The following is a 25048-nucleotide window of genomic DNA, read 5'->3' as shown; positions in this document are numbered from 1 at the left end:
TACTGTTTGGGGGATGGTATATTTATTACTGCTAAAAAATTATTTTGAATTGCTAATAGGCTATAATAACAAACATCAGTAATAAAAATTTAAAACATTCATACAACTGAGCTGAAAACATGCTCCCAGGCCTAGTGGGCAGTAAGGAATCTGACCAATATACTGTATAACTTGAACATTCAGTTCTTAAGTAATTTACAACGTGTTTTAGCCCTCTTTTAAAAATCATAATAAAAAGGTAGGAATATCTTGTATTCCTCCCGCCAGTTGGATGTATGAAAGTGCTTTCCCAAAACTAAGACCATGGTGCTAACTCAATATAAAAGGTTGACAAAGATGTTCCTTCTTTTCTTCAGAAAGTTAATGTTCCCTCTCCATATTTGTATTTGCTCAAAGGTGAAGCTTTCCATCTGGGAAGTCCTTGAGTTGAGTGGCTCAGAAATAGAAAGCCTGGACTCTGAAGGCTTCATTCCTTTAGCCAACATCCTTGGAACCTCTCCTTTGAGCAAAACACAGTGGCCGGTGCCAGGGTAGCACACAAGCGTCCACAGGAGGCAGTCCCTGCTGTGACGGGCCAGGGAAGGGCCCAACTAGGAGGGCCAACAACCGCCTAAAATACGGCAGGGCGGCTGCACGGTGAACATGTGTGTAATTAACTACAGCAAGAAGGATGAGGATCTGTCCACAAATGCAAAATCCCCCTTCCCGTCGAGTCCGTGCCCCCATGAAACCCCGGGTCTAGAGAGCTGGGTCTAGAACTCGCCATCCAGCCCTGAGGGTGTCAAGCGCAGCGTGGAGAGACCTGAGGGGGAAACAAAAGGCCGAGACAGCCGAAAGGACCGAGCCCGCGCGACCCCCCGAAGGCGCTGACGCACGTAGGGCGGCCGGGCGGGGGTCCCACAGGCCCTCAGCGCCGCTCTTTGCCTGGGAGGGAAGCCCGCGATGCTACGGACCGCGCCGTCGCGGTCGAGGATCTGCGCCTGGCTCATGACAGGGTGAGGGTGTGTCGCCTCCCCTGCGGCTAGGCCCGGGCTCAGGGGCGGCCTCGCGGCGAAGCCCCGCCCCCGGCACCGCCCCTCAGGCGCGCGAGCCGATCCCGCGCGGCGCCAACCCTTTCCCGGGTCATCGCCCCTCCCCTCTTCCGGGCCGTGAGCCCCCTGCGCGCCGCTTTGGGGCTGAGCTCGCTCGTGTGCGCGCTCGCTCGCCCGCCAGTCCTCTCAACGCGCGCTTGGCCGCCCGACGACGCGGGAGCCGCACGCGCCGGACGAGGCTCCCTGCGCTCCCTGTTGCCGAGCGCGGGCCCGTTGAGGCGGAGCCCTCAGTTCCCGGCCAGGACACGGTCTGGGCCGCCGAATCTCCGGCCAGAGAGCGGCGGCGGCAGCGGCGGTGAGGAGACCGGGCCGGGGAAAGGCAGACATGGCGGGGCTGTGGGTATCGGGGGAGGGTGGTCCCGGCGCCCCTGCGGCCACGTCGAAGGTTCGCTGGCGGGCGGCGCACCGGGGACAGGGGAGGGGCAGGGGATGGAACCAGGTTGCATGGGCTCCCGCTCGGCGTCAGAGCAGGGCTGCGGGCCGCGAGGGCGGCCCGCGAGGCTTTCCGCGGGACCCTTGGCGGGCGCCTGAGGAAAAAGACGCCGCCTCAAGGCTCCTGCCACGTTTCCACAGCGCGTTATCTTCCGCCTCCGGGTGGGCGACAGCCCCGCGGCTTCCCACCTTCTGCCCACCCCCTTCGCGTCGGTGGGTTTTCTGGAGCCCTGCTTGTTTGCTGGAGAGTCGCGCCTCCGGGAAGCCGGGTCCTCGAACCCAGGGCCGCCCGCCAGGGACAGCGGAGCCGCGGGCTGGCGGGGCGGGCGCACCCTGGCGAGGATGTTGTCGGGGAGGCTGGGCATGGGGCGCCAGGGCCCTTCCCCTTGAACTTGGGGAAAACCGGGATTGCAGAAGTTGGGCGCAGCTCAAGGCGGTTCTTTCAAGAGTGGGTGGAGATGTTTGATGCCTCCTCACCTACCTCTCTTAAAACCCCGGCGGGAGAGCCTAGCAGCAGGTTTCGATGGCTTCGAAAAGTCCAACTCCCAGCCCCTTGGAAAATTATTTCCCCTCTTCATGGTTTGGAGCCGGGTTTGTGGCGCCGCTGAGGCCGGGCGGGGGCTCCTCTCCCCACGGGCCAGTCTTCTCGCGCCCTCCACCTTGGGAACGTCTATCAGGAGAAAAATGTGTTCCTAGAAACGTTTGCGATTAGCTTTTCGTTACAAGGGAGGGAAAAGTACAAAGTTATAAACTCCTGCGAGGCCGAGCTTGATTCCTTTTGGGTTTTATCCACGCAGCCGTGAGCAGAGGAGCCTTGTGGAACAAAGTAGAACTTGAGGAGCAGCCGCCGCGGTGACGAGGTCCCAGGATGACGTCACCGTGCGATATTTAAAATGGGAGCCTTTTGCTCTGAGTGTGGGTGGAGGACGCCTACTTACTCAAGACGCCTGAGGTCTTCTTGGCCCTGCCTGCCTCTGGTGGTTCTCTCCCTGACTGTAACTCTCCCTCTTTCACCTTTTGGTACTCCTAGAATACTGGTGGGAGTGGGCTGATTTTTCAGCTGTTCCAGCTATCATTTCTTCAAACGGGGAAAACAAAGTCCAAGTGAGTCATCTTGTGTTACAACCAAAAGCAACCACTAAGTGGTTCTTTCCTTCGTATTTTTTTTTATATGAAGCAGAGCAAACAAAAATGCAGAACTCAGATATGTGGCACATAGTTGGCAAATGTAATGAATGAGGAGAATGATCTAGTTAAAGATTCAGTAAATTTCTTTAGTGTGGTTCCTTGTTTGCTTTGCTGGAGTGGAGGCTAATGTAGTTCCATCAGCAAAACTTTCTTCCCAACCCGTATGTTAAATTGCCTTGGGGTTTCTTTTCCATCATATGGGGTGGAATATAAATGTAGCTTTATAAAGTGGAAATGGCTCACATTTTTCAGGAGGAGGCTGCACAGCAGTCGTGGTGAGCTGGGGTTATGGGGTTATGTGTACTTGCACACTCGTGTGTGGACCCATGCCCAGTGCCTCGTAGCTGGCTGTGGAAGGTGAATTTGTCATTCTAGGGTTCTGGGAGGAAGATTTGTATGCCTTCCCCTCCAGGATCAGGCTATCTGTGGCTGCCAGCACACCTCTCAGATAACTGTGTAGAATTTATTTCACAGTGAGGTTCCTTGTTTGAATTTGCACTTGGAATAAAGGAGTCACATTCTGAAGAGAGACTTAAAGAGCAGTTTGAGAAAAGAAAGCTGACAATCAGCTTTATTTTTTTTGAAATGTGGGAACACAAGCTACTGCTAGGTTAGTCGTTTTTATGCTAAACATAGCAGAGGCTGTATGTCTTTAATACGTAATTGGCTCCCTAAAAAGGTGATGTTGCTTACTAAATGCAGCATCTTAATAACTCCAGGTTACAGCAGCCAGATGAATGAGCTCACTGAGTAGAGACAGAACATACATCAAAACAATCTTAGGACAAGGGTTTGCCTTTAAGGATTCATCAATGATAAATCAGATATACCATTTTTAAAGTCCTTTGAGGCAATCCAAAATGTAGCTAAAATCTCTGATTATTTTTTTTTAGTTTGTGTTTCTGTGGGTGACTTGAATTTCCATTTCTTAAGTATGTCCTGATAGAGCCACTATTTTCTGTGTTTCTTAACTTCTGGATAAATGTATCTCTCTTCCTGAAAGAGTACTTACGGAAAGTCAATGCTGAAATTTTTTATGTATAACACTTTTGAGGTTTAATTTCTATACCATGCAATTCACCCATTTAAAATGTATAGTTCAATGGTTTTAGTGTATTCACAAAGTTGTACAACCATTACTATAGTGAAATTTAGTATATATTTTTATCACACCAAAAAGTAACTCTACTTATTAGCAATGCTCCTTTTCTCGGCTTCCCACTTACCCCTAGGCCACTAATCTGTTTTCTGTCTATATAGATTTGCTTATTCTGGAAATTTCATATCAATGGAATCGTACAATATGTGGTCATTTGTGACTGACTTCTTTCCCTTAGTTTGATGTATTCAAGGTTCATCCGTGTTGTAGCTTATATTAGTACTCATTCCTTTTAATTGCTGAATAATATTCCATTACATGTGTATACAGCAGTATTTGTCCATTCTTTAGTTTGTAAACATAATAGATTGTTTTTACTTTTTAGCTATTATGAATACTGCTGTGGGCATTTCTGTATTCAAGGTTCACCCATATTGTAACTTGTATTAGTACTTATTCCTTTTCATTGCTGAGTAATATTCCATATATGTGTATACCACAGTATTTGTCCATTCCTTAGTTGGTAGGCATATTACTTGTTTTCACTTTTTAGCTATTATGAATACTGCTATGGGCATTTCTGTACAAGATTTTGGTGTGGACATGTGTTTTCATTTCTCTTGGGTAAAAATAGTAGAATTGACCGCATCGTATGCTAACTCTATGTTTAATCTTTTTAGGAACTGCTGAACTTTTCTGTTACAAAAAGACTCTACAGTTCTAGATTTTAAAGTAGACTTTTTTTATGTTTTAAAGTTCAAATCATTTCACAGAATTTTAAACTTAGATTATTGCAGCTAAATATTGACACACACAGTAAAATCTGTGTTGTAGTATCATTTATTATAGTGCTTCTCTTTTACTGATAGATCTAGTTTTATTTTAGCCAACAGGAGCAATGTGCTCTGTTTATGGAACTTCTCCATGAAGCTAAGTTATAAGATTGTTAAGTAGTATTTTATAATAAGGCCTTTATGGCATAAAGATAAGTAGATTGTTCTCTACTCCAGATATAAGCCAAAGAAATACAAGATAAAATTGGAAGGAGGAGAAGGGGAGAGCTGTAAAGGAGGTATATCTTACAGAGCTTCATCTTCCCAGTTTTTTTATTTTGGTTTTTTGAGGAAACATGTTTTATCTTTGCAGGGAAAAAAAATGAAGAACGAAATTGCTGCCGTTGTCTTCTTTTTCACAAGGCTAGTTCGAAAACATGATAAGTTGAAAAAAGAGGCAGTTGAGAGGTTTGCTGAGAAATTGACCCTAATACTTCAAGAAAAATATAAAAATCACTGGTATCCAGAAAAACCATCGAAAGGACAGGCCTACAGGTAAAGGATTAGATTGGATTAAGCAGAGGCTGATCAACCCCTGAGGTGGGTTCAAGGCCAGATTATTGAAGGGTGTGCAGACCATGTCTACAGGTGTTTCATCTGCAAAATACACAACTCTGGGATGTTTGTATATTTTCTCCTTACTCATTTTAAAACAGTATTTGTTAGTGGAGTGGTGGAGTACCATTGCCTGGACACAGGAGGCCAATGCTGTGGGATCATAGGAGTTAGTCTTTTGTGGTTATAGCCTGGCTCGTAACAGTGCATTTCTGTTTATCACATGTACTTAAGGATTTTCACAATTCTAGAGGACCCCTAATAACACATTAATGGGCATGGTAGGAGTTGAAAGAAGTGAATCTTGTATCTAAAAGTAAATTACATGATCTATGCTCTTTGAAAAAAAAGTTTTATGGAAAAAGGAAACTAAGATTATTAAGACACCTGATACGTTCTTAATACAAGAATAATCTCATTTATATATTTGTGGTAGAAGCCAGTGTAACTATTTTCTAGATGAATGTAACTCACTTGTGATCCACGACTAGTAGATGCTGGCTCTGGGATTTGCTTTTTGGGGGGCTTTTTTTTTGTGGTATTCTTTTTGCTCTGTCACCCGGTCTAGAGTGCATTGGTATTAACCATAGCTCACTGCAGCCTCAAAATCCTGGGCTCAAGCAGTCCTACTGCCTCAGACTCCGAAGTAGCTAGGATTATAGACGTGCGCCAACACACCAGGCTAATTAAAAAAAAAAAAAAATTTGTAGAGATGGGATCTTGCTGTGTTTCCCAGGTGAGTCTCAAACTCCTGGCCTCACGCGATCTTCTGCCTTTGCCTCCCAGAATGTTAGAATTACAGGCGTGAGTCACTATGCCTGGCCAAAGTTCTGGGATTTTTTTTTTTTTTTTTGAGGCGGAGTCTTGCTCTGTCGCCCGGGCTGGAGTGCAGTGGCCGGATCTCAGCTCACTGCAAGCTTCGCCTCCCGGGTTCCTGCCATTCTCCTGCCTCAGCCTCCCAAGTAGCTGGGACTACAGGCGCCCGCCACCTCGCCCAGCTAGTTTTTTGTATTTTTAGTAGAGACGGGGTTTCACTGTGTTCGCCAGGATGGTCTCGATCTCCTGACCTTGTGATCCGCCCGTCTCGGCCTCCCAAAGTGCTGGGATTACAGGCTTGAGCCACCGCGCCCGGCCTAGTTCTGGGATTTGAACTCAGGTCTACATGACCCTGTATTTTCGTGGGCTTTCTGCACACTGCAGTGCTACCACTGTTTTGGCACTGAGAAGGAAGATAATTCTCACTTGCAGCTGTCTTTTGTACTCTGCTTTATATGGTACATTTATAGCTTAAAGTAAAGAAGAGCAGACTCCTATAAAACATGCCCTGGCATGCTCACTCTAGTATTTATGTGACTGCTCAGGAACCTCAGCTGAGAATGTTCTGCTAAACTCAGCTGTCAAACACTGTCCCATTTGTGGATGTGGCCACAAGAAATAAAAGTGGAGCAGTGACTATAGTGATAACTACAGAAATTCTCTTTTATTTGTTTATATTGATGTCCCCAAAGTTTCCTACACAAATCAACACTTTGTGCTTTGATGTCAGAAGGACTTCCTTTCTGCCACTGAGCTCTTGCAAGTACAGGACTATTCAAGGAGTCTAGAAAGGAGGCAAACATATTATTTGCTAATTTCTCATGTACTGAAAGTCAAGTGAGCTTGTGTTCTATTGCCAATAAGAGAATCAAAATAGAATATTTTCCTTTTCATTTTAAATCCAAAGAGGTTTCCAGTAAATTGGAAAATGTGAATTAAAATAGAAATGTGCATGCTGACACAGGCTCAAGTCATTTTTTATCTTATCACTTGATTCTCTTTAATTTTTTTCTGTGTATTTTCATTTCTGATAGAGTGAACAGCTTTTGTAAGTTAGAACTGCTGAGGCTTTTTACTTCGATTTAATTGACATTGGATGAAGGCTTTTTGGAAGTGCCAAGCCACCATACTATTACTGAAAAAGAAGGCACTGTCAAGTAAATACTTAAAGGTCAAGCTGTACAATTTCATTTCCATTAATTCTAAAAACTTGAGAAAAAACTGAAACAAGATTAAATTGGCATGTGATCAGAAGTATCATTACTGAGTCATTTTAAAGCTGTATTTGAAGTAGAAAACTCTAAAGACTTAATAGTGGGTTGTTACTATTATAAAAATGAATGGAATATAAGATTAACCAAGTTAGTGGAAACTTCAGTCCATAGACTAGGTGGAGACTCTTCAGTCCATAGAGTAGCTGGAGTGTTCTTTCTCTTACAAAATGTTTGTAAGTTGAAATTGTTTTGCCACGATATAAATAAGATACTTGTGGAGAGCAATTTGGCAATATTATCAAGATCTGTAAAAATAGTCATACCTTTTGAACAATTAGTCTCCCAAGAATCTATTCTAGAAATATAATTAGAAATACAAACGTATGAATATGGATGTTTCTGACACTTTGTAATTGCAAAAATTGGAAAGAACTAAACTGTCAACATTAAGTGAGAATATTTTTACGCAACTTTTAAAATTTTGTTTTCGAAGAGTAGTTAATGGGTAAGTAGTCAGTATGTAGAGTGAAAAAAAAGTACAAAATATGTAAGGTATGCAGATTTTGTTGAAGCATAGTCTCTGTTGAAGCATCTATATTTATATATAATTTGTAAGCTTAGAGCCTGTTATCACCTTCATTGTAGATAAGAAAAACACATCTAAGATATATCTTTTTATCCTTAACCGCTTTTGGTCCCAGAGCACATGGGATCTTTCTAATTACCCTATACAATATTAGAATCTATAGCATAAGACCATGTTTTTAAAAGGACCAAGCAGTATTTTACATACTAGAAAATAATTTTTCTCACTTTGCCTTTGTTATATAGTTAATGGTGATGCTAAGATAGGTACGTATAAGCAGAGTTGAGTATTAGGGAAATTACTTGCTCTTTGGAGTCTAGTGGTCTGGATTTGAACCCTAGATCCATCACTTACTAGCTGTATAATTTTGGGGAAGTTACTCAAACTCTCTCTGCCTCCCTTTTTCTTTATGCTGAGGAAAAAAAGTAACTCACAGGATGATCATGAGAATTAAGAGTTAATACATGCAAAGCATTTAGGAAATTGTCCATTGCATAATAAATTTTTAAAAAGTGTTTTTATTAATATTATGTAGAAACACTTATTCCTAGTTATTCTATTGAGAACTTTTTCATTTTTTAAATAGAAATTAAAACCAACTAATAATTTAACTTTTACAAAAACTTTAAATAGCACATTTAGTCTTTATATCATTATGTTTTACAGTATAATTACTATTTATCAATTAACTTGTATTTCCATGTTTTATAGTTTCAGGTCTGAGGAGGAGGTACAGTGACTTAACTAAGCTTACCTGAGAAATACTACGATTAGTGCTGAAATCCAAATTCTCTTGATTGATTCTTGATTGTAGGCAGTAAATACTTTTCCTTCATAGGTCCTATTTCCCTACTTAATCAGAATGCTTATTTAACATTTAACAGAATGCGTATTTTTTGTATTTACTCTAAGCCACCTTTAAATATTCCATTAGGTAGGTGTGGTATAATAGGTTAAAAAAAGATGAGACGGAGGCTTTATTGGTTTAGAAATTTTCCTCACTTAATTTTGACAGCTATTTAAATAAAAGTCCTTGGGTAAATAGAAGTTAAATGAAATAAGCCAATAACATGTTAGGTATTTTAATCATAAGTATGTGATATGAATGAATCTGTGTCCTTCACTTATCCCGTATATAGAACAGTTATAGGTAAAGCAAGGGTGTCATCTTACCACTTTATTATCTGAGATATAAAAGCAAGTTAATGACAGATCAGAACTTGTCATAAGCGTTTCCAAATATCATCTGAAACATTAGATGAGGCCTTTTGTTAGAGATTTTTTTGTATAGGAACTTGGCCTATAGAAACTTTTGCCTTCAGAGTTCTTAAATTTCATGCAACTTTCATACTCCTTGCTCATTTAATGTACATGGGTGGTCAAGACTCTGGGTAGACTGAGGTAGACCCAGTACTAGTGATTTTCTTGGGCTCACGTAGGTGCCATTTTTTTTCAGGCTGCCTCTGTGTCTATAGTTCACATTTATTATCTATTTAGGATAGATATGCTCCTAGGTTCTCTACCAGGGTATTTTGTATTACTATTTTATTAGTCACCTTGGCAAATATGAATAGATATTAACGGCATTTATGATTAAATTCATTTAAATCCATTAATATAACTCCACTTTGTTGTAGATGTATTCGTGTCAATAAATTTCAGAGAGTTGATCCTGATGTCCTGAAAGCCTGTGAAAACAGCTGCATCTTGTATAGTGACCTGGGCTTGCCAAAGGAGCTCACTCTGTGGGTGGACCCATGTGAGGTGTGCTGTCGGTGAGTTCTCACGTTTAGACGCTGAACTGATGACCATGCTGGAACTAATTTTATGACATTCTGTCATGTACAACCTGCCTGTGTATCTTTATGGCCAGGAGCTGGTGGTTTAACTCTCTCAGATGTAAATTTTATGAAATACTTTTCTGGAGGTGATGTTGAAGGACTGGTTACATTCCTGCTTTACAGCTGAAAAAAGAAACTGATTAGGCGGGGCTTTTCTAGTAGTGCTTTGCCAAGAAGCTTATTGTAGACCAAGTAGTAGACACCTTGATTCCGCTAGGTGTCTATTATCTTTAATTGGTGGTGCACTTGACTGTTTATCTTCAAATTAAGAAGCTAATTCCAAATAATACTGGGTAACCACTTTTGGTTTGTTTCTGTTTCTGTTTATTCTCCCTCTCTCCTCTTTTCTTTGGGATGGAGTTTCACTCTTATGGCCAAGGCTGGAGCACAATGGTGCATTCTCGGCTCTCTGCAACCTCTGCCTGCTGGGTTGAAGCGATTCTCCTGCCTCAGCCCCCCGAGTAGCTGGAATTACAGGTGCCCACCACTGTGTCCGGCTAATTTTTGAAATATTTTTAGTAGAGATGGCGTTTCACTATGTTGGCCAGGCTGGTCTCAAACTCCTGACCTCGTGATGCACCCGCCTCGGCCTCCCAAAGTGTTGGGATTACAGGTGTGAGCCACTGCTCCTGGCCTCCGCTTTTTGGTTATGTAAGTGACTGAGTGATACTTTCGTGGTTTTATTTTCATAATGGAAGTTATTTTTCTCATCTCCTAATGAATAGAGTTGTGAAAGATCAGTGCTAGGTATGAAATCTTTTTGAACTCCACTCACTCAAAAGCCATTCTTTGTGGACCGGGCACTCAGTTGTGGGGTTTTCAAAAATGAAAGCAACATTCTGCTTTTAGGTAGTTCAGTTTGAAATTAAGGAGAAGAAAAGTAAGCAAATTACATTGTGATCTCATTTATGCTATAACAGAAATGTGTACAAAATGCAGTGGTGGGTTGCACAAAGTAGAAAGTTACTGCATCTGGTGAGGAGTCAGGAGACTACTGAGTAGGTGATACTTGAGCTGGGAGGTGAAGGATGAGCCATGGTTGACCAGGTGACAAGGTGGGAAGGATGTTCTAAGTAGCAGGAAGATGAAGAACAGAGGCATGGAACTCCTGCAAGAATTTTCCTGTGGCTCTACCTTTAGGATGTTTCCTTTTGGTTTTGAGGCACAATTCACCTGACCACCTGCCTTCTTTATTGATTGTAGTAAAGCTGCTTTTTGAAGGAACCCTAACTATGTACTCCCAAGGTGGTCACAGACTGACCTGATTCCAACAACGAAGGTGGAGGTGAAGACATGAGAGCTGAATTACATGGTTATTCTTCCATTAACTTTTGTCAGGACCACCGCTTGAGGTTACTACCTGATTTGCCAGTGGTTGGTGTAAGTTTACTGCTTTGGGAAACCAGGTGTAGGTGGTAGAGGTTTGTGATAAACATTCTCCAATACTTCTTGCTTGGATAGAATAGAGGAGCAAGCCATCTCAGATTTAGGTCTGAGAAAATAAACATTTTTAGATTCTGGGACTAATTAGGACTTGCTTTAGGCTAGTTTCAGAGTTGGAAAACTTTGGCCATTGAACCTGTGCAGAAGACATCCATTTATAAGAAATAGCTGTCAAAAAGCTACTATATTGAATTGTTTACTTTTTAATTTGACCTGCACTTAGATCCTAGTTGACTCTTATTTAACACACAGTTTTTTAAGTTAGTTGTGTGGTTTCTTAACCCATAAAATGTGAGAAGCAGCATTTGAAAGAGGGTTGATCAGTCAGATGCTACCAAAAAATGTCATATGGTCTGACATAGAGACAAAAACGAAAAAGCTAAAAAATCAGCACAATTATGTTATCACACAATCAAATAGTTTATGTTCAATATAATGATCCTAAACCATCAGGGGAAAGTTTTTCTGTCCAAGGATGTTTAACAAGTTGCATAATTATATAAACATTTTGGACCTATGTATTTAAAATGCTTAAAATAAGTCTCAGTACCTGAACATAAAAACTTTAGTTACACAGACATTCTACTTCAGTAGCCATTTCATTACTTGATGATGCCTGGCAGGAAAAAACTACTACTTTGCTTTCATCTTATTTATCGAAGAAAACCTTTGCATTCAGTAGACTTCTATTTTGCCAGACATTGGCTCTGATGTGATTTTTTTCACAGCTAATAGAAATCACCTGTGAATGTCAGGTGTTCATTCAATAACAGAACCCCAAAAAGAAAGATGTATTAGCAGTTGAGTAGAGGTGGTTGACATAAGTTAACAGAGGAAAAAGAGACTTTGAGAAGTGTTTTTTCACCAAAACTGGAAAAGACAAGATATTTCAAAAATTAAAGGTGATCTAGCAAGTGTACAGTTGATCAAATATCTGAGAATCTTTAATAACTCATTGGCATATTAGAGACTAAGATTGTTTAAAAAAATTGAGATGCACTCAACATTCTTCATAGTCTTCACTTACTCTGTCTGACAGAATAAAATGTTGCAAGAGTACAGAGAATGCCATATAGTTAGAAAGGTTATCACTTAGTGATACAGAATAGAAAATAAATCTTGCCTATGAGAAGTTCTGGGAGTAGATGCCAGCTTCATTATCTACTCAACATATTTTACAACTTTTTTTTTTTTTTGGTGATTTCTGCAATCCGTTTTTCCCCCCAATACAGAGTGTTAGATATTATTGATTGTTTCAAAATAACTAAATTAGCCTTGATGTTTTACCAGTGATCATCGAAAAATGGAAAGTTTAAAAGTTGTCCAGGTGTTACTAATTCTCCTAAGGGATTGACTGCACATTGTAATGTTATAGTAGTGTAGTCAGCAGCTTCTCTTACCATGAAGAGAGAGCCCTCATACCAAAATAGTTCAAAGGGAAAAATGCAGAACCGAATTGGATGTCAAAGAAATCTGAGCTAATAATGCTGATCTTTCAATCATTAGATATTTGCCCTTGGTTAAGGTTTCTATTTCTACAAAGGCAGGAATTTTTCTCAAATTTCTTGCCTTTCCGTTTTTGAATTTTGATTCCATTAATGGGCAAAACTAAAGATAGGTCTAAGCCATTGTTATATTACTGTCATTAACACATGAATTAACCCTTGATTGTCTTGAAATTTGTTGAGTCTTCCAACCGTGGAGGGGACATGGAGTAAATGTGTATTGTTAAAACCTTATGCTAAGTAAACTTGAAATTAGAGAACACAGATTTTATGTTGTGAGGAACTCAGTTGTTTAGGAATTTTATTTGTTTGTTTGTTTTGTTTTGTTTTAGAGAGAGGGTCTTGCTCTGTTGTCCAGGCTAGAATGTGGTGGCATGATCATAGCTCACTGTAATCATGAACTCCTGGGCTCAAGCAGTCCTCCTGTCTTGACCCCCCAAAGTGCTGGGATTACAGGTGTAAGCTACCATGTCCAGCTTCTGTTTAGGCATTTTATACTATGAAGAGTCACCAGCCGTAGATCAGCCACTATCTAGCCAGCTCCAGCTTCCTCATCTGGCATATAGGAAACTAAGGCCTAGGGAAATTAAGTGACTTGCTTCTGGTGACCAGAGCTAGTTAGTGGCAGAGCCACAATGAGAAATTAGTCTAATGCCCTTTCTACCATCCTGTAGCAACTTTTTTTTTTTTTTTTTTTTGAGATGGAGTCTTGCTCTGTTGCCCAGGCTGGAGTGCAGTGGCGCAATCTCAGCTCACTGCAATGTCCGCCTCCCACATTCAAGCAATTCTCCTGCCTCAGCCTCCCGAGCAGCTGGGATTACAGGTGCATAACACCAGGCCCGGCTAATTTTTTGTATTTTTAGTAGAGACGGGGTTTCGCCATGTTGGCCAGGCTGGCCTCGAACTCCTGACCTCATGATCCGCCCACCTTGGCCTCCCAGAGTGCTGGGATTACAGGCCTGAGCCACTGCACCTGGCCCCTGTAGCAACTTTTATGAGGTAAACTGAAAAAGAATAGAAAAGCGAAGTTATGTACTATATTTAAGCAGTATTTATAGTTTCATTTGGCTTATAGGAATGGAAGACAGCATACCTATCTGCAGAAATAGAACTCATCTATCTGTGTGATCTATGAGACTACTTGATTTCCACATAAATCTCCGTTTCTTTTTTTTTTTTTTTAAATTGAGAGACAGGGTCTCGCCATGTTGCCCAGACTGGTCTCAAATTCCTGGGCTCAAGTAGTCTGTCCACTTGGGCCTCCTGAAGTGCTGGGATTACAGGCGTAAGCCACTGCACCCAGCCTCATGTATGTTTTCAAAGGCTTTATAGCAGTTTATCATAGATAACCATCTGATTCAGAAATAATTTGAGACGAGTGCTGTCTTAAAATGAATTAACATCAGCTAACTATTTTTACTGAATCAAAAGCTTGACATTATTTCTTAGAGTTACTTATTTTTATCTTTTTTCGAATTTAGAATCACTTTAATTGCATTTTTAACTTTAATTATGTGTTTTGTAAGAACTGCTTAACAATGTCCTTTGTCCTGATGCTAGAAATTGTTTCATAATGTTGACATTGTGCAATCTATTTAAATAGATTTGTGGGTTTCTCCTATGTCCACTGAATAAAAACTCTTGGTTTTACTTGAGTTTATTACACTATTTTCCTACATATCAGAATTTTTTTTTAAGTAACCAGCAGCGTAGGTTACATATTTTGACAACTTAAAAAAAAAATCAAAAATCTTCAAAAATGTTTTGGAAGAATAACAAGACTTTTTCATCTTACCTTAAAAAAAAATTAAGATGAGAGGTGAATAGTTATCCTAGGAAACTCTGAAGTAAGCAATATAAGTTAAACTTCTATATTCTTCAGCAACAATCTTTTTTCTTTTATCTCAATAACTGCCTCAGTTCTCATTTTTGTGAGTATAAATATAAGAAACACAGGCCCCCTTTTTTATTTAATTAGGGTTAAAGTCAGTTTTATAGGAAATTTCTAGTTGATCTGTGACTTAAATTGCTAGGATGTATGTTACATTTATAAGTACAACTGGGGCTGGGCGTGGTAGCTCATGCCTGTAATCCCAGCACTTTGGGAGGCCGAGGCAGGTGGATCACCTGAGGTCAGGAGTTCAAGACCAGCCTGGCCAACATGGCGAAACCTCATCTCTACTAAAAATACAAAAATTAGCAGGGCGTGGTGGTGGGCACCTGTAATCTCAGCTACTCAGGAGGCTGAGGCATGAGAATCACTTGAACCCAGGAGGTGGAGGTTGCAGTGGGCTGAGATCACACCCATTGCACTCCAGTCTGGGCAACAGAGCAAGACCTGTCCCCCCACCCCCCCAAAAAAAAAATTTCAGGCAGTGGCGCATGCCTGTAATTCTGGCACTTTGGTTGGCTGAGGTGGGTGTATTTCTTGAGCCTAGGAGTTCGGGACCAGCCTCAGCAACGTGGTGAAACCTTGTCTCTAAAAATGTATATTAATTAGCTGGGCATGGTGGTACACTCCTGTAGTCCCAGCCTCTTGGGAGGTTTGAGGTGAGAGGATCAATCACCTGAGCCCAGGAGGTAGAGGCTGCAGTGAGCTGTGATTGTGCCACTGCACTCCCGCCTGGGCAACAGAGTGAAACCCATCTCAAAAAAAATAAAAATACATCAGAATGTTTTATTGTACAACCAATTTCATTGGTACATACAAAAATATAATCAAAACAATGGACTTTTTTGATGTTTTAAACAATTTTTTTAGGAATTAGTAGAAAAAAAAGAAGGAAAGAAAATGGGGTTACTTTTATGAATACTTAGATAGAACAGAAGTAGAAAACTGGTTTGCTTGCTGGCATTGAGCTGTATTAGGATATTAAATGTGTAGGCTCAAGTTCTGTGATGATTCCTTCTTTGCCTTGGATTAATGGCATGTCCAGTCTCTTTAATTGTTTTTATGGACATTTTTTGCTTTGCTGATGTGACTTCAAGATTTATACGTTTTTAATTTTATTCTTAGGTATGGAGAGAAAAACAATGCATTCATTGTTGCCAGCTTTGAAAATGAAGATGAGAACAAGGATGAGATCTCCAGGAAAGTTACTAGGGCCCTTGATAAGGTTACCTCTGATTATCATTCAGGATCCTCTTCTTCAGATGAAGAAACAAGTAAGGAAATGGAAGTGAAACCCAATTTGGTGACTGCAGCCGCAAGTCCTGTGTACCAGGTAACCATGAAACAGCTCAGTTTTAAAGGCATATGCAGGGATTGCCAGGACCTTTCAGGTAGTCCTGCTTGGCATTGCCCAAGGTTTCTGATTTGAGATTCTGGATAATGGTTCTTGCCTTCCCTGATGCTAAGGGAAAGCTGTTTCTCTGTCACGTAAATAGGCATCCTCAGTCATTTTATCAAAGGTCAGCTTCACTATACAATAATTAAGATAAATTTATTTCAGAAAAATTGGCAAAATATAGAAAATTCATGATGGTAAAACATTCCCGATATTTTAAAATTTCTTATCTCATTCAAAAGTTACCACTTATTTTTTGCACTTATTTTTTGTAGTATGTAACACTTTGTTTTGTACCTCTGGGTTTAACTTACTATTCTCTCCCTTTCCATGATTAAAGAGAAACCTCTCTAAATTTATTATATTATAATTAATATTTTACTCAAGCCTAAAACATTGTCTCCCATTTTGCTTTCCTAGTTGAAAAGTCATATAGCTAGTGTGCCTGCACTTGCAGATCCATTCACTTATTTACTACTTTTATCTGCATACCAAAGAACATTTAATCGACTTTAAAAAATTGTTGACCCAACAGCATTCTTCAACAGGAAAGATATTTTAAAGTCAGAACAATTTAAAGAGATGTTTTGAGTTGAGCCTTATTCTGTACATGTACTTATTATTAGTTTTTAAAGGTACCTATTTTTACTTATTTGCTTTGATTAAATGTAGTGAAACATACAGGTTTATGGTAAGGTTGAGCTGAAAATGAAAATTTAGACCTAACAAGTAAGAAGCAGAATATTGGAGTTTTTAGTATGATAAACTAAACTTTTAAATTCAGCATACATTTACATAATGAACATTATTTCAGTGTAACTTAATTTTTGGTTTCTCATTTTTTTCTCAGTTGAATTCTTCTTCCTAGACTTGGGGAAGATTAGTTCTGAAGATTATCATAATTTAGGGATATATGTGTATGTGTGTGTATATGTATATATTATAACATGCACCTGGTTTTATGAAACTTCAAACAGTACAAGACAGTATAATAGTGAGAAGTCTTCTTTCTCCCCATCCACTTCCACAGAGGCATTCGTTACCAGGTTTTTTTTTCCCCAGTATCCTTCCAGAGAGATTCCCTACATAAATAAGTAAACATAGTATTTGTACTTCAGGATCATTTTTAAAATCCTTGTCATAAATATTTGAGACATTTTTTTTCTCTGTGTGATGGATTATATATTGCAAATTACCTATATTGAATTTTCTGGAATTCATCCAAATGTGTGGCAGTTTTACCTTAGAATTTTATTTGTTGTTACTCAAGCAAGAATGTAAGTCTCAAATTAAGTTGATTGCTGCTAACTTTTTACAAGCAAATTCACCTTTAATTTTTAGGATTTCTTTTAAAATTAAATTGCATTTATTTTCCTCATGTTGAAAGGCTATTAGGATAACAGAAAGGTATGGAAATTGAGGTGTCTCTTCTGTGCTTTTTAAGGAAAACATTTCTACTTGGCATAATACTCATTAGCAAAACATTTTATAATAGAGAAACACTACTACTGTGAGTCCTTGCGTGAAAGCTAGTGCAAATGGCCCACTTTGATTTTTTTTCTTTCTAGTATTTTTATCTTGAATCTGGCATTGCCACAAGCTTTAAAAAAGTTTTATCAAGTAAGGACAAAAAAATTTCTAGCTTGGAATTTTTGTTTTCTACTGTTTTCTAAAAGGCATCCCAAGAGAGGGGTCTCCACAGATTAAGAAATGAAGATTGTGTCAGTTCTCCTGAAATAGATCTGTAGATCCAATTGAGTATCAATGAACACCTTAAAAGGTTTTTTCTAGAAAGTGACAAATTGATTCAAAATTTTTAAAAAGAAGGATCAGTTGGAGGGCTCACACTAATTCAGAGGTATTATATATTCATCAAGACAGTGTGGTAGTGGTTTAAAAACATACAAATATATTGATGGCACAGGATAGAGAGTCCAGAAGTAGACCCACTTACATACAGTTGGTTTTTTTTTTTTCCCCCTTTTAACAAAAGTGCCAAAGCAATTCAATTGGGAAAGTCTTCAAGAAACAACTGGATGATCTGCATGGGGAAAAAAAAAGAACCTAACTTAGCTGACACCATACACAAAAATATTGATTTGAGATAGATCGTGTACCTAGACATAAAAGCTAAATCTCTGACACTTTTAGAAGAAAACATAGGGAAATATAATCTTTATTTTGTGATAGGCAAAGATTTCTTTTAGAGGGTAACAAAAAGAAAGTAATAAGGGGAAAAAATTGATAAACTGGACTTCATCAAAATTAATCATCTTTTTGCTTGTCAAAGAAACCATTAAGAAAATGGGCAAACCATAGACTAGGACAGAATATTCTCATTATATATATCTGTAAAGGACTTATTTCCAGAATATACTTTAAAAAAATCGCTCACAAATCACTAGTTAAAAGGTAAAAGACTCAATAAAAAATAATGGGCATATCCTGCCGTAATCTCAAAAAAAGGGCAGGGGGAGCAAAAGATGTGAATAAACACTTTACAAAAGGAGTTATGTGAATGGCCTCATTTATCATCAGAGGAATGCAAATTAAATCCATATGAAACACTAGTTCTTCCAGAACTGCTCAATTTAAAAGTCTGACAGCGTGAAATGTTAGCAAGGATGTGAAGCAGCTAGATTCATAAACTTGGTGGCAGTGTAAAATGGTACCACCACTTCGAAAAACTGGCAATTTTTAACGTTAAATGTGTATCTCTTCTATTACTCAGCAGTTCCACTCCTAGGTATTAAATATTTACCAAAAGAAACAAAAATATGCCTATAAAGCCTTATATTAGAATTTACTGTGCTGTTATTCATTGCAGCATTGTTTTGTTTATTGCATATCATTGTTTTTTTAATAGTAAGAGACTGAAAGCAGCCTCAATGTCCCATTAATAGGAGATCATTTAATTTATAGTCATTGCTGTACTATCTAGCTGTAGAACAATGAGAAAGGTCTTTATGTATTGATCTTTCTGAAATGTATTATTATCAAATGTAAAAGCAGGATACAATCCAGTGTACATATATATTTTTAAAATGTGTATAGATGTGGATAGAATATCTCTAAAGGTATATTTAAAAAAATGTTTAGTGTCAGTTGCCTCTGAGAAGGATTAAGATAAGATAAAGGGTGAGATAAAAAAAAGAGGGACTTTCCACAGTTTACCCTTTTGTACCTTTTGAATTTTCTATCGTGAATGCAATGCTATACAGAATATAATTTTTTTAAAAAATCCCATACTTAGAAAAGCAGATTAGAGATCAGCGAAATCAGAAATTTAAGAAGACGCAGCATTCTGAGCAGAGAGGTCTAAAACTGCTGGTATGAACACTTTGAATAAATGTGAACCTAATGTGTCCACCTGATTTATGGGATAATCTAAAACTGTTATTCGCAAATACTAAACTGGCTACATCAGAATCACCTGGGGAGCTTTGTCAAAATACCTGGCCTCTAGTTCTGAGATTTTATTATTGTTCATTAGACCACTGCTGGGGCATGAACATTTTGTGTTTATCTTTTTTTTTTTTTTAACTTTTATTTTAGGTTTAGGGGTACACATGAAGGTTTGTTACATAGGTAAACATGTGTCACAGGGATTTGTTGTACATATTATTTCATCACCCAGGTATGAAGCCCAGTACTCAATAGTTACCTTTTCTGCTCCTTTTCCTTCTCCCACCCTCCCCTCTCAAATAGACCCCAGTGTCTGTTGTTTCCTTCTTTGTGTTCATAAGTTCTTATCATTACCTCCCACTTACAAGTGAGAACATGCGGTAGTTGATTTTCTGTTTCTGCATTAGTTTGCTAAGGATAATGGCCTCCAGCTCTAATGTTTTGTGTTTAAAAGCTTCCAAGTGACTCCTGGCTTAGCCAGCTGTGGAAACCACTGGACTAAAAACAAGTATGTCCTTCCAAACTTCCATTTGTTCCATGTTTTGGTCTTTTCTGGTTGACGTTGTTTAGGAAGTACTGTGTTTGAGTTTATTCATTACTTTATGTATTCAGAAAACATTGGTCACCTGTTATACATTATACGCCTATTACATGTGAGGTTTTTAACGTATTTAGACCTGACAATAGGAATGTCACTTAGATGTGCTCTTAGGGTTGTGGGTAACTTTGTCTTTAATAAGAAATCTGGAACATAGATGATGAATTTTTCCTTTGTATTAACTTAATGTGTTCTCTTCCTTACAGATTTCAGAACTTATATTTCCACCTCTTCCAGTGTGGCATCCTTTGCCCAGAAAAAAGCCAGGAATGTATCGAGGGAATGGCCATCAGAATCACTATCCTCCTCCTGTTCCATTTGGTTATCCAAATCAGGGAAGGAAAAATAAACCATATCGCCCAATTCCAGTGACATGGGTACCTCCTCCTGGAATGCATTGTGACCGGAATCACTGGATTAATCCTCACATGTTAGCACCTCACTAACTTCTTTTTTGATTGTGTTGGTGTCATGTTGAGAAAAAGGTAGAATAAACCTTACTACACATTAAAAGTTAAAAGTTCTTACTAATAGTAGTGAAGTTAGATGGGCCAAACCATCAAACTTATTTTTATAGAAGTTATTGAGAATAATCTTTCTTAAAAAATATATGCACTTTAGATATATTGATATAGTTTGAGAAACTTTATTAAAGTTAGTCAAGTGCCTAAGTTTTTAATATTGGACTTGAGTATTTATATATTGTGCATCAACTCTGTTGGATACGAGAACACTGTAGAAGTGGACGATCTGTTCTAGCACCTTTGAGCATTTACTTTATGGAGCATATGTAAGTTATTTATACACAAGGAAATCTATTTTATGTCGTTGTTTAAAAGAATTGTGTGAAATCATGTAGTTGCAAATAAAAAATAGTTTGAGGCATGACAATGCGTATTTCTGTTGTGTGCATAAAAAAGGGAAAAAGAACAGAGGGGTATTTCCCTTCAGTGTATTTAACTAAATAGCAAAAACATTAAACAGAACGTAAGAATTTTTAAATTTCCTTTGAAAAATCAACTGTTTATTAACCATACTTTTTCTAAAAGACCACGTATCAAAATATGCATATCAAAAGTTAAAAATTTGTTAGTGGTAGCTATTGAAAATACAATAAAACATCTTTTAACTATCAGTGTCACTATACATAGGGTTTTTTTAACCAAGAATTTGGCTTGTACTAATTTTGACATGACATCTGACTTACATGTCTGATGGCATTGCATAAAGTGGATGTGTTCTTACAGCTGCTGTAATCTCTGCCTTGTGCTTTTTTGGAAAAACATTTAAGTCTTTACTAGAGGCCTAAAATAAAGTCAAATAATACAATACTTCAGATTCTTCAGTAGTCCTTCATATTTATACAACTGTAATTCCATCAGTCTTGTAAGGGTACTTGAACTACAAAAAGAAAAAGAGATATCTCTGTAAGAGTTTTGATTTTTCTCCAAAGGTAAATTTTTAAAAACTAAGATCAGCAGTACTTTTTCCATCACCTTCATCTTTAAATTTGCAGTCCTAAATTATTTCTTACCAGAAAAATCACAACTTGCTAATAAATCATTGGATGGCTATGGCTATTCCACAAATTACTGTTATATTTTAGGAAGATAAATTCTGAAATACAAAATGGCACAAATCATAAAGGTACAGCTCAATAGTATGAAAATGTAAAGTCAGTTTTTAAAGTGTTTGCAACTTCAGAAAACCCATTTTTAAACCTTAGAGACTTTTCTAGTTTTAATATTGTACTCTTTGTTAAGCCATACACAATTTTAACATCTCTAAACTATATCTACTTTTTTCCTGAAATCTAGTGACTGCCTATTCAAATGTGAGCATGTTTATTAGTGTCACAAGGGAGATGTGTTTTATCAAGTTAATTTTTTTAACTAAAATTATTGAAAGGAAACAAAAAAATAACTTTCAAAGTCATCACACTGCTTCCTTATGGGTCCTTGAGTTTTGTGGTGATAATGACAGATGTGTGGGCAATTGGTGTAAAGTTGGAAAGTTTCAAGTATTTTTATCATGAAGTTAGCAGATAGCATTTGTTGCTTTGCTTATAAGCAAATTGGTCCTCATGTGTAGGTTTTTCATCTGAGTAACCATGTATGGAAAATATTCAAAATAAAAATTTAAAAATACAAATTTTAAAATATAGTATAACTACATTGCATTAGGTATTATAATTAGATTTAAAGGATATGCATAGGTTATATGCAAATCTGAAGCCATTTTATATAAGGCACTTGAGCATCTGAGGATTTTGGTATCCAGGAGGGTCCTGGAACCAATCCTCCAAGGATACTGAGGGATGACTATATAGGCTGCTTGGGAAAATCACAAGCATAATAGTGTCAAGAAGGAAGTGTTATTTTTGGCACGTACCTAGTAACCAGAACATTCCACGTTACTACAAAATCTTCATTAGTTCTGATGATTAAATGACAGGGCCTTTTGGGGAAATCACTAGTTTTGAATTCGACTGCATACAAGTAGATGTATTACTTGTAGAAGATTCTGCCAATGTTTCGGCTACCAATCCACCTTGTTCTGAAACTTATTTAGAGCAAAAGAAAGCTCTGATAAATAGGCTTTTCCAACCTATTCCTAATGAAATAAAACTGTCACTCAGGAACTGGGTCTTAAATTCTAGCAAACATGGGGTACAAAGGTTTGCCAAACCCTTTTTTAGTAGTAATTAAGACTAGGCACTTTGTCTCTTTAAGTTTGTCTCCCTTAGACAATTCCAAGGATGGCTCTTAAAGCATGGCTACATAATTTCAGCTTGAAAGCCTTATCGGGCTATTTCAAGCAGGAGTGGTTTGTCACTGAACACTAATTTGTTTAAATTCTCCATTTTATTTTATATTTGTAGGCATAACTGCAAAGCTCTAATTTTTATACATTAAACTTGGATATTTGAAAAAAAGTTTTTTTGGTAAGTTCTATCACATTAATACTAAAAGAAGTGCTTATTTCTGGTTTATTAGTATAATATTTATCTCAAAGTATTTAACTTTTTAGTAAACTTCTTTGGTTCCAAGCTAAGACATTTATGTTGACTTCTCAGCTAACAGAGGTATGTGTTAATTTCTTATTTTATGATTAGGAAGAGGGAAAAATACAAACACCTACCATGTACAGTTTATTGTGTAAGTAGCCATTCTGTCCATTTTACAGATAATAGTAAATAATTTTTTAAAATTTTTCTTACATGGCAACAACTTACTTAATTATCACAGCCTCAGGGGGTAGGTACCATTATCATCCCAGTTTAGAAGGGGATTCCAGAGAAGTTAAAGATGCCCAAGATCACAGAAAACTAAGTAATGAAGCTCTGACTTAAAACCCAGCTGGGCTTTTTTTAAGGCCCATGCCATGGTGCCTTGCCACCATATTCATTTTGTTACCTATAAAATCTACCAAATCTTGAAACTTGTAAGAAGGTTCATTATCAGACCAAGATATTTTTTAAAAAGGAACCAATGCAAAGGTAAATGAATGAGACGATAAGACATTAAAGTATCTATTGATTAACCACTAATAAATCTTTGGCCAAGTTTCTTGTTACAAACTACTCAGATATATCTGAAGAGGGAGCTGGCTGATCATCTGACAGTAATTTTATTTGCTGAAAATAGAAATTAAATTGCAATAAACAGTACAACCCAGTAAACTGAAGACTGAGGTGACAAAGCAAACTGTACCAATGACTTGTTAAATGGAAAGATACACATAATGAGTAGTAATTCCCAAGTCTGTCACAGTCTTTTAACTTTTTTTCTTATTAATTATGTGGCAGTTTAACAGAGTGTACAACATTAGTAAACTTTGTGCCAAATTTCTTCATATACTCTGGAATCTGTATTCCAGTGGGTGAAGCAATAACATTGTGAGGCTCTTACGGAAACACAATATCCCTGCATTGCTTATGGCACTTTATGGCATTGACTCATCATACTGCAAAGCTGTCACACAAGCACTCATGAGCACAAGGGAAGGCTCATGCAATTCCTCTTTAACATATGTACACTTTATTCATTGCAGAAACCATCACCCACTTCCAAATTTAATAGCATTAGGCCATCTTCTATGTTCCTTTGTTCTTTCACATACTTTTAAGGATAACATAAGGACAAAAGTGGAAGCATGTTTAACCCTTATCAAAAACAAATTGACCATTAAGACTTGTAGCAGGTACATCACTGCAATTAGGGTAGTTTGATGCTTATTCTGTAAAACAATCAGCACAAATAAAGGTACTGAATTGGTTTCTCCTATCAAAAAAGAAATACCCAGCTACAAATATGACTTCCATAAAAGTTAAGAAACCAACATAATACGGGAGACTTTGTGCTTAAATTTCATAGGACTTAGAAATACTAATTATGCTTTAGACAGCAATGCCATGGCTAAAGAACTTTTATTTATGTATATACATATAAATATACAAAATTTATAAAATATAAATCTATAGGGAATATGGGAGAAACATTTCTATCTAGACTAGAGGTTTAATGGATCATTTCTGTGTATAATATTAATGTTATGACCAATAAATATATGAAAACTAATTAAATACAAATTAAAACATTTATTTCGGCAATCAAAATTAATAACGCCCAATATTGGTGAGGGTGTGGGGGAAGCAGTCTCTTACAGTGTTAGTAGAGGTTTAAAGAGGAGGGCAGTTACACCTTGAAGTATATATCCTTTGATCAAGCAATTGTACTTCTAGAAATTTATCTACAGAAATACTCAAACAAGAGGACCATTACCTACGTAATAGTGTTCACTGCAAAATTGTTTTGGGTGGCAAAAATAACAAAAGCCCAAGTAGCCACCAATAGATGAACAGTTTAATAGAATCTGAACATCTGTTCAAGGAAATGCTGTGGAAAAATACCATGTAGCCACAAAAAAGAGTAGAATGAAAAAAAATGGTATGCCTAGAATGGTGCTAGTACTGTCTGGGGGCAAAAAACAAATTGTTAATGGTAGTTAGTGTTCTCAGAGGCGGGGAAAGGGACAAATACAGAGAATATTATTTTTGTACTTTGAACATTTTGATCTTTACATTTTTATATTAAGCATTATTACTTTGTAACTGGAGGGTAAAAAGACAAACACTTTCTCAAAGGAGTTTAAG

General features: G+C 38.1%; 3 protein-coding genes across 4 annotated transcripts in view; 1 reads left to right on the top strand and 2 right to left on the bottom strand.

Annotated features, from left to right (window-relative positions):
* On the bottom strand, nt 1-2406 carry LOC117095608 (formin-like protein 5). The gene has a single exon (XM_033232191.1). It carries the CDS (start codon nt 1886-1888, stop codon nt 1319-1321), a length of 570 nt encoding a protein of 189 aa, XP_033088082.1. The 5' UTR covers nt 1889-2406; the 3' UTR covers nt 1-1318.
* BTG3 (BTG anti-proliferation factor 3) lies at nt 1138-20781 on the top strand. Of its 2 annotated transcripts, none has more exons than XM_033232189.1 (5): nt 1138-1386; nt 4957-5138; nt 9452-9589; nt 15620-15827; nt 20100-20781. In XM_033232189.1, the coding sequence occupies exons 2-5, from the start codon at nt 4966-4968 to the stop codon at nt 20337-20339; spliced, it is 759 nt and encodes a 252-aa protein (XP_033088080.1). In that variant the 5' UTR covers nt 1138-1386; nt 4957-4965; the 3' UTR covers nt 20340-20781. The 2 variants fall into 2 exon arrangements, with proteins under 2 accessions (XP_033088080.1, XP_033088081.1); XM_033232190.1 differs by lacking the exon at nt 1138-1386 and adding an exon at nt 2462-2627.
* Nucleotides 20524-25048, bottom strand: part of CXADR (CXADR Ig-like cell adhesion molecule) — a 77655-nt gene continuing 73130 nt past the window's right edge. Inside the window, exon 8 of the mRNA XM_033232188.1 lies at nt 20524-21294. Within this exon, the coding sequence (XP_033088079.1) occupies nt 21253-21294 (42 nt within the window). The 3' untranslated portion in view covers nt 20524-21252. The remainder of the gene's footprint in view (nt 21295-25048) is intronic.

The sequence above is a fragment of the Trachypithecus francoisi genome, unplaced genomic scaffold (assembly GCF_009764315.1).
Source record: "Trachypithecus francoisi isolate TF-2019V2 unplaced genomic scaffold, Tfra_2.0 Lachesis_group14, whole genome shotgun sequence".
In the NCBI taxonomy this organism is placed as follows: Eukaryota; Metazoa; Chordata; class Mammalia; order Primates; family Cercopithecidae; genus Trachypithecus; species Trachypithecus francoisi.
This window is presented reverse-complemented; position numbering and strand designations above follow the sequence as displayed.

Bases quoted from the DNA above. Each gene is read 5' to 3' on its own strand.
- LOC117095608 (XM_033232191.1), bottom strand. From the start codon at position 1,888: ATGCCCAGCCTCCCCGACAACATCCTCGCCAGGGTGCGCCCGCCCCGC.
- BTG3 (XM_033232189.1), top strand. From the start codon at position 4,966: ATGAAGAACGAAATTGCTGCCGTTGTCTTCTTTTTCACAAGGCTAGTT. The intron at 9,590-15,619 runs GTGAGTTCTCAC...TTTTATTCTTAG, and splicing joins CCATGTGAGGTGTGCTGTCG to GTATGGAGAGAAAAACAATG. The intron at 15,828-20,099 runs GTAACCATGAAA...TCTTCCTTACAG, and splicing joins CCGCAAGTCCTGTGTACCAG to ATTTCAGAACTTATATTTCC.